The 9,098-nt window shown below is 37.2% G+C and overlaps 1 protein-coding gene and 1 pseudogene across 4 annotated transcripts; one reads left to right on the top strand and one right to left on the bottom strand.

The window, feature by feature from the left end:
- LOC107628749 lies at positions 995–3,369 on the top strand (annotated as a pseudogene).
- LOC107628746 (protein YLS7) lies at positions 4,486–8,814 on the bottom strand. 4 transcript variants are annotated; one of them, XM_021118022.1, is made up of 5 exons: positions 8,674–8,812; positions 8,466–8,567; positions 7,395–8,285; positions 6,408–6,682; positions 4,486–5,541 (listed from the first exon to the last, which is right to left on the bottom strand). In XM_021118022.1, the coding sequence occupies exons 3-5, from the start codon at positions 8,131–8,133 to the stop codon at positions 4,732–4,734; spliced, it is 1,824 nt and encodes a 607-aa protein (XP_020973681.1). In that variant the 5' UTR covers positions 8,134–8,285; positions 8,466–8,567; positions 8,674–8,812; the 3' UTR covers positions 4,486–4,731. The 4 variants fall into 4 exon arrangements, with proteins under 4 accessions (XP_020973681.1, XP_020973682.1, XP_016186824.1 ...); XM_021118023.1 differs by having other exon boundaries at positions 7,395–8,205; XM_016331338.2 differs by having other exon boundaries at positions 8,466–8,814.

The following is a 9,098-nucleotide window of genomic DNA, read 5'->3' as shown; positions in this document are numbered from 1 at the left end:
AATTGGCCCAACACCAACTAAGAACGGAGGGGGGAGGCTGACCGTAAGGGACATGAGTATTGAGAAGGAGCCTGTTGTTGGCCTGGGCCAGGATGGCCTCCTAACTGAAACGGCGTATGGTTTTCTTTCCATTGGAGGCCACGACGGGTCGGGCGGCCTGAGGATCCGGAGGGATCCACGGGAGCTGTTTGAAGCGGCGCCGATGGAAGGTTTGCGAGGGCTGGGGTGCTCACCAGCGGAGAAGGATCCTGAGGCGAGAGGGTTGCCGCTTAAACTCGGGGATCCGTCGGTGGATAAGAACCCGGAACTAGAGGAGATGGTGGGGCCAATACTGCAACATGTCATATCTGCCTCTCAACTCATACACTTGTTACAAGCTGCTAGCAACCACGCCATGTCTACACATGTAGAAAGCGCAGCACCTTCTACACAAGAAACTTCGCCTTAAATATACCAAACTGCATGATTTAGAACACTGCACAAAAATGAGTTTGTTAATTAATCGTGGGGATACAAGAGTGTTACAACTAATCGACATTACAAGCAGAAAGAAACAAAAAATATGGCATTGCTCTACCAAGAATCTTGAGGATGATTTATCCCTTAATTGGGTCCAAAATGTATAAACAAATCACTGCACGTACATTATATTGTACCTTCTGTGTCTCATTTCAATAAATTAATTGCCAACTAAAGATGAAGATACCAACTTCAGTAATGAAAAATAAAAAAATACATTACACACTCTTAAACGCCGGCAAAGGCAATGAACTAGTCAATATTTTGTAACGAGCAATTATGGTCCTGAACTTATAAAAACATATGTTCTTCCAAAGTGACATTCAATAATTCAATCTACTCCCGAATATTCTGACCATGGCCGGATAATTAAGCAAAATTCCACATAAGTAACAACCTAGTGCTTTATTTATTTACTTAATCAAGTCCATGAACTCCAAACTACTAAAAATAGTTGAAACATATTATTCAAGTACAATTTCTTAATTAAATTTGCAGTTCTAAGCTTATACTATAAATAACGGTGTAACTAAACAATGGTCATTCATGCAAACAACTAATCACATTGCTGAGTTTGATGGCTACCATAATGTCACTAACTATGTCTATACTCTCATTCATGTTGATCATTCTTTTGACCATATTATCAGAAGGGTCATACACCATAACAGCACAACAATTCTCTATCAAAGAAGCAACCATAAGTGAGATTCAACTTGCATTCAGGCAAAACAAACTCACCTCAAGGAAGCTGGTTGAGTTTTATATAGAAGAAATCAAAAGGCTGAACCCAACTCTTAAGGGTGTCATAGAAGTGAACCCAGATGCATTGTCCCAAGCTGATAAAGCCGACTGCGACCGAAAAACTAAGTCGTCGACAAGTTTGCCTGCACTGCACGGTATTCCAGTTCTGCTCAAGGATAACATTGGAACCAAGGATAAGCTGAATACTACTGCTGGATCTTTTGCTTTGCTTGGTTCTGTGGTGCCTCGTGATGCCGGTGTGGTGTCGAAACTGAGGAGAGCCGGGGCAATCATATTGGGGAAGGCCAGCTTGAGTGAATGGGCTGCCTTCAGGTCTACAAAGGCTCCTAATGGTTTCAGTGCAAGAGGTGGCCAAGGAAAGGTTAGTCATAGCACTTGCAGCATGAAAAAGTTGCAATATGTTATAAGAGTTTTAAGAAATTTGCTTAGCAAAACATTTTACATTTCAGATTGAATAGGAATGCTGACATATTGACATTATTAATATCATTTTTGTGTAATGTTCAGAATCCATATGTTTTATCTGCTGATCCATGTGGGTCTAGTAGTGGATCAGCAATATCAACAGCTGCTAATTTGGTGACAGTAGCACTTGGAACTGAGACTGATGGGTCAATTTTATGTCCATCAAGTGCCAATTCAGTTGTAGGCATCAAACCAACAGTTGGTCTCACTAGCCGGGATCAAGTCATCCCGGTTTCGCCTAGACAAGATACTGTTGGGTAAGAACACTTGTTGCATGTGATGGTTAAGATTATGGTCTCTGGAATTGAAGCAACCAATCAGAGAATTAGCTTGTTACAATTCATTGCACATTACTTGACAATTATGAATTTGTGTTTGAACTTGTTGCCAGGGCCATTAGTAGGACAGTATCTGATGCTGTCTTTGTTCTTGATGTAATTTCTGGGATTGATTACAATGATCCAGCAACTACAACTTGGTCTAAGTACATTCCTCAAGGTGGATTCAAACAATTTCTTAATCAAAATGGGCTCAGAGGGAAGAGACTTGGAATAGTAAGGAACCCATTCTTTGGCCTTTTAGCCTCTGATGTGGTTCAACACTTTGAGAAGCATTTTCAGACCTTAAGGTAAAAATTAATATAAGCTTTAAATGTTTAATTTTCAAAAAATTTCATTTTCTCAATCAGTACGCCTACCTAATGAAAATGTATATATAACATGAAAATTGAAGACATCAAGGAGCAGTTGTGGTAGATAATCTCCAGATAACCAATATCAATGATATCTTAAATGTGACCAAAAGTGGTGAGGCAGTAGCACTTGCTGCTGAGTTCAAACTATCCTTGAATTCATATCTCAAGAACTTGGAGGTTTCGCCAGTGAGATCCTTGGCAGATGTTATATAGCCTTTAACCAAAAGAATACAGATCTGGTATGTATAATCAAATGTTTCCTTCATTGACAAAACTTGATTAATTTTATGCAGAACATCAAAGTTCACAATGATTAACTCTTGTATTCAAATAATTACTATTTAGGAAAAGATCAATGAGTTTGGTCAAGACATCTTCTTGTTAGCCCAAACAACAAATGGAATAGGCGCGACAGAGAAGGCGGCACTGGCCAATCTAGCAAGACTATCAAGAGAAGGCTTTGAGAAATTGATGAGTGATTATAAACTTGATGCATTGGTAACACCTGGTTCAAGTGTTGCACCTGTGCTTGCTATTGGAGGGTTCCCAGGAATAAATGTGCCTGCAGGGTATGATAGTAAGGGTGTCCCATTTGGAATAAACTTTGGTGGTTTGAAAGGATCAGAATCAAAGCTAATTGAGATTGCATATGAATTTGAACAAGCAACTAAAGTCAGAAAGCCCCCTCCAGTTTAACTTGCAAGAGCAAGACAATTAACTGTTGAAGTTCTTCAATACTTTGTCATACATGTTGTCAATTGCCTCATGAACTATACTATTGTATAACTATAATGTCTTTTTGTGGTCTTATTTGAGCAAATTTACGTGTAATAATGAATCTTAGCTTGGCTAAAGTGAGAGTTGTTTGGTTATCTTTCTCAATACAATTATTCTTTAGCTTTTTTCTATTTTTAGCTAATTGGTAAAAAAGATATATCTTGAGATTCTCTGTAGACATAATACAACTAGATCTTTTACTTTAGCAACTTTCATATACTTTTTTTTTCCAGCTAGCTAACTCAAATTCTAAACAAAAACCAATAATTCTTTGTTACTTAGCCAACTAATGAGGTTCTCAACTATTATCTTTCGAGATTGCCCTTTGTACTTCTTTCTTACATATTAAGATTGCTGGATTTTATAGGCCTCTACAGGTCTTTACTCTTATATCATATTGGTTTAGGGTCATTTATAGGGCCAATGAATAAACACCAAAATCAGAAGTCACAAACACATTGTGCTAAAATAATACTTTTCATTTACAATAAGCAAGGAAACTAATAAACACTTTCCACTTTTTGCCAATACAACATTTTAATTTATTTCCTGAATATAAATATTGCGAGCTATTGGTCATCATGAATTTCCAAAAATTTGTGCTTCTGATTGTGTGAGCTGAAGAGTTGACGCTATACATCCTCTTTGGGTTTAAATGTTCCAAATCTCTTAAATACCCAACGGTACCCACAAGCCACAACTCTTCACTTCTGCTACTACTTCTGGATAACGAGTCAATGCAACCAATTCAATACCATCAAGATTAGATGCTCCTTCTTTTAAAACACTTACAAAATTATTAATGAAAACTTCCCTGGATAAAAACATTAGCAACATATGATTAATTCAGTTGTGATCCAATCTTTCTTAAGACGTATTGGAGCAATGGAACAAACGGCCTTATCTGGATTACGACGAAAACCACAACCAAATAGAATAGGAGGATATTCAGTTGGAGCATCACGTACAACAAATGCCACACAAGAAGCAATGCCAATCCAATTATTGTCATCCACAATGGGAGATGGATCCACCTTCATTGAATTACCTGTATTCTGTTTGTTGAACCACCTTGGAATTTCAGTTCCTGGAATAATAACTTTAATGGAGCATCTGGGGAAAGAGCATTGCATGTTCACCTGCCAACATACAAATTAGGTATGTATAACGGCATAAGTTCATACCATACAAAGACAACAGCAAAAAGGCAAAACAAAGGAGGACTAAAACTCACTACCAAAATTATCAGATAAAATAATGCGAACTGATGTTCAAAAAATATGATGTGGTATATTAAAAATCAAAACTTGGTAATGACATACGTAGCCATATCAGGTGTACTAATGGCTTTTGAGGGTTAAGGAATAAGCAAATAGCTTTATCATCCGAACCCATATACAAATAAATTAATTTCTCTACAATGTTAATATTTTCTTCTATGAAAAGATACAACTTAACTATTTTTGTCTCTCCCCAAGAAACTCTCATTTCCTACAGAGTCATTCAACTAATCACGATGCACTTGATCCTTCATATTCTCGCCTAATGATCTCCATCACGAGCTCATTCCAGGTATCCACAGGGCCTGGCATGCACCAATGCAAGCAATCCTGCGGTGGCGGCCTTCCATCCGGTCCACGCTTTGTGATCTTATTTGGATCAGTGCTCCTGTATGGACCAGGATGGCCATCATGCCTGTACTGAAAAACTTCAGTGATATCCATTAACTTCAACCTTGATGCATTTGTTGCATTCTGCACAGCACGGTTGAAACCATTAACCTGTTGTGCATGCATGACATTTGTGAATTCGTTTTCCACCAGTTCGCCCGGACCAAGAGGCTTCACCTTCCCCGTGCACGATCCACCCGTGTTCCAGGCACCACCCTCGTAGTGATCCGGCGAGTAAGAGCGCACAATTGTAAGCCCCTTGTAATTTGGATGCACAAGAATGGAAGTAAGAATCGTTTCAACAGATATACCGTATGCTTGAATACTATTAATCTTCATTTTGTTCCGATGAGACTTGGGCGGCGACCACAACTGCCCGCCCACAATCTCGTTGTTCAAAATGTACACAGACTTCTTGGCAAACCAATGACCGGAAGAAAGAACAACCACATCAAACATTGGGAGGAATTCCATCACCTTCTCATCCGGAGCATCAAGATGGAGCTTATCCACACCAGCCTCGGCATAATCAAATGGCTCAGGATAATGTTTGACAAGCCACGAAGACCACATCCGCGCAATCATTACAGATGTGGACCTGAAATAATATCGTTGCATGTTACGATTTCCCCGATTCTTCGGTACCTCTACCTGAAAGTATCATTTTATAAGTTAGCCTTCTCACTATGCGAAATGAATGCACATTATCATGCACCCTGCAAAAACAAGCACGCATATAATGTATGTATGCAAGTATAAAGTAAATTCTATGCAAAGAAACCATTGAATTTGATCATGAACATAGCATGGTGCAGGTGCAGCTGCAGCTCGAATGCCACACGAAGACAATTCTTGACCTAGCAGCCAGAATGATACTTAAAATTAAGCACCCGTAATATGTGATAGATAACTGACTTCCTCAGATAATCCAGATCAATTAATATCCGTAAACTATGTTCAAAGGCTGATAGTAACATCACATCAGCTCAGCAGTTATATGACGGAATTGGTTCAGATCATCAAAATCAAACCAGGAGTTTATTCTGTTCACTAATGGTTCTTGATCAAGATGACCACAGCACATGAAACTACTAGAGAGGATTTTCGGGGGACCACTACTCTCTTAATCTTTCCTCACTCCATTCCACGGCTGATTTTACCCCACTGTCTTCTCCCTCCTATTTATACTAAATCCTAACTAATCAAACTCCCCATCACAAGGCCAAGTTCATCATTCCTTAGGTTTCTTTAAAGGATTATTGAGGTTCTTCCTTGAAACAGAATTCCTTTTTCTATTCCATGTCTTTAATTTGCTGTCTTACGAAGTGGACAAACTACGGTTTGTTATGTGTTTCTCGGGCTCGGCCAACCATATATATCATAAATCTAATATACTAATATCAAAAGCAACCATGAAAAAATAGAATGACAAATTCGCAAAACATTGAATTTCCCTGTTATCTAGGAATCATTTAATTTTCCATTCAACGCAGATACACAAGTTAAAAAGAAATAACCTGCCAGAGAATACACAGCAATGATTCCATCTGGTTTCTTGCAACGGAATCTCCAATGAATGCCAAGGTCTTCCCTCTCATCAACTCCAAAAATTTCTTTGGATCAAATCTTGGGAGGTCACACTGAGATGGCTTCCAGCGCCAATTCTCATAATCCTTGTCAGGCCTCCCATTAGCCTGACAATTTTGCATCTGTGTAATTACTGGGCATGTATCATTTCTATATAATGGTCCCCATGGATCGTGTATCCAGCTTCCATGGTACAAATCGCACTCTACAGAATCCAATAAGAAAAACCAATTAAACATCACCAAAGATATACATAGTATTTTGAACCAAAATTATTTTGGAAAAAAAAGGTTATATGACAGTCACAGTTTTGGTAATAAGATACAAATACTAGTTTTATTATCCTATCTCAACCTAAAAGATATCTAATAATTTTCACAAATCTATTGATTAACTCATAATTTATATATAAACAAAGATCAAACTAAAAGAGCGCTTACTATGAAATCATACCAGCATCAAGTTATACAAGTAAAAGCAAGGAATGTAATTTCAAGCCTTCATTGTAGGAGTTATAGAAATATATAAATAGTAAGATTGCTACAGCCATCCTATTATACAGGGAAAAGAAAAAAAATGATTTTCTGGCTATACTATTTCAATCTCTTTCTCCCCACCGAAGCCTATACTCTATGATAGAAAAACTTTAATGTGTGAGGCTGTATGTAGTACATATGTTGAATACTAAATCTATATTCCCCTCATCAAGTTAAGTGGACACATAATAAACAAGTATTACACATAAATCACTTCATAAGCATGTTCCAAGTCATAATAATAAAATTAAACTAATAATGAAATTATTGCTCCAATGTGTTCCCAAAAGAGGCGAAGAAAAAAAAAACAATTTTATGTTGTAATTGATTATATAAATCAAGAGTAATACAATAAAAGAATATGATTATCACAACTGCAACCTGGATTAGCTGAACCAGCAGAAGATGCGCTATCTTGCTTCTCTATTGGCTCTGGAACTGCCTTTGATGTGGAATCACTAGATGACACGGATTCCTCATCAGATGCACTGGACTGACTGGTCAAATCCACAGAGGCCAGTTCCTCATTTTTAACAATACTTGTATCATTACCAGCCACTGGCAAAGTTGCCGTCGAAACCATATCAACCTGTGAATCGAATTTAGAAGGCAATCTACTATTGACTGCATCCTTACTTCCATCAAATGAAGTTGAAGATTCTTGCGAATCAGAACCCGCTCTATCAGTAGATTCTATTTCATTCACCTCCTTGTTAACCGGAGATTGCTCTGATGTCTGCTCACTCAACCCTGCTTGTGAGTTTGAGTTACTATCAGTTTGTTCTATACTGCTACCACTAGATTGATCAGATGAAACCGTGGGAGAATCTAGATCCAAAGGTTGTTTATTATCAACAAGATCTGAACTACTATTCAATTGAGCATCCTTAGAATTTTCATTTTTTGAAGGTACTGACACATCTATCTTTGCTGTATTATCTACACCATAAAAATGACTATGAACAGTGGATCCAATAGGGTATGATACAAGTCCCCAAGAAGCATAAATTAAGAAAACTGCAAGTACTCCTACTGAAACTGCAATCCACGAAATCGGCTTTCGATTCGAAGAAATTATGGAAGAGCCTTTAGATGTAGTACTCCAAGCCATGCCTTTCATCAAACACCTCCAAGCTCTATACTAAACACTGAAGCATGAAAGCTTTCAAGACAAAATACCTAAATTTTAATCCTGAAACACAATGTTCAAGTGATGGGAATCAGATTCAGGTAACTACTGCTTGATAATGAGATCAAACCTCATGTGCAGTCCTGCCATAACAACCAACACACAAATGGTAACAAATTCTGACTAAACATGCAACAAGATAAGATCATTTTCCCTTTTTTAAAAAAAGGGTCCAATTTTTCTCACAAAATTGGGATTTTCATAATAAAATTAAAAGGAAAAGAAAAAATAATTTTGATTAACGGTGAAGAAAGAGCAGGAACCTTTGTGATGGTGGAGAGATTCAATGTGATGGGAATTTGGAAGCAGGAAATTAATGCTGCAAAGAAACGCGCAATTTGGTAGAATTCTAAAGAATTGCGACCCTGTTTGATTTGATTAGGATGCGTGTGCGGTTGAGCTTGGAATGGAATGGAACGAAACCAGATTCGAAAAAAAGAGAAAAGATAAAAGAAAGTGACAGAGGCTCACCTCAAAGTTCAAAATCAAATCCATGATTCACAATCAAGCTTTGTCGCTTGTGTAAACTTAGTAATTTTCTTTTATTTTTCTTCTACCCTCTTCTTTTTCTTCTTTTTTTTTTTGGCCGACTAAATATATTTTTTGATTTGATTTTATCTTCTTTTTTTTTTTATTTGACACAATCAAAAGAAGAACAAGAAATAGTTGTTGACTAGTGCCAAACTGCCAATGATATAGCCATTGTCCTAATGTCCCGTATGCACTATGTTAACTTTGGAGAATCAATACTTTATCATCTACGGTTCAAAATTATTTTATAAAAAATGGTTGGAAATTCTGATTTGTTTTTTAATTATTTTTTTAACTTTAAAAAATATTGTATTTTTTATTTTTATATTTTTTGAAAATAATATATACATTTTCTTTTTTACGTG

Source organism: Arachis ipaensis, chromosome B03 (assembly GCF_000816755.2).
Source record: "Arachis ipaensis cultivar K30076 chromosome B03, Araip1.1, whole genome shotgun sequence".
NCBI classification, from domain to species: domain Eukaryota; kingdom Viridiplantae; phylum Streptophyta; class Magnoliopsida; order Fabales; family Fabaceae; genus Arachis; species Arachis ipaensis.
Note: the sequence above shows the minus strand (reverse complement) of the source record. Positions and strands in the feature narration are given on the sequence as shown.

Coding starts and splice junctions, on each gene's coding strand:
- LOC107628746 (XM_016331338.2), bottom strand. CDS start 8,133: ATGAAAGGCATGGCTTGGAGTACTACATCTAAAGGCTCTTCCATAATT. Junction 6,683..7,394: donor TGCTGGTTCAGCTAATCCAG/GTTGCAGTTGTG, acceptor TGGATTCTGTAG/AGTGCGATTTGTACCATGGA. Junction 5,542..6,407: donor TGCTGTGTATTCTCTGGCAG/GTTATTTCTTTT, acceptor TGATACTTTCAG/GTAGAGGTACCGAAGAATCG.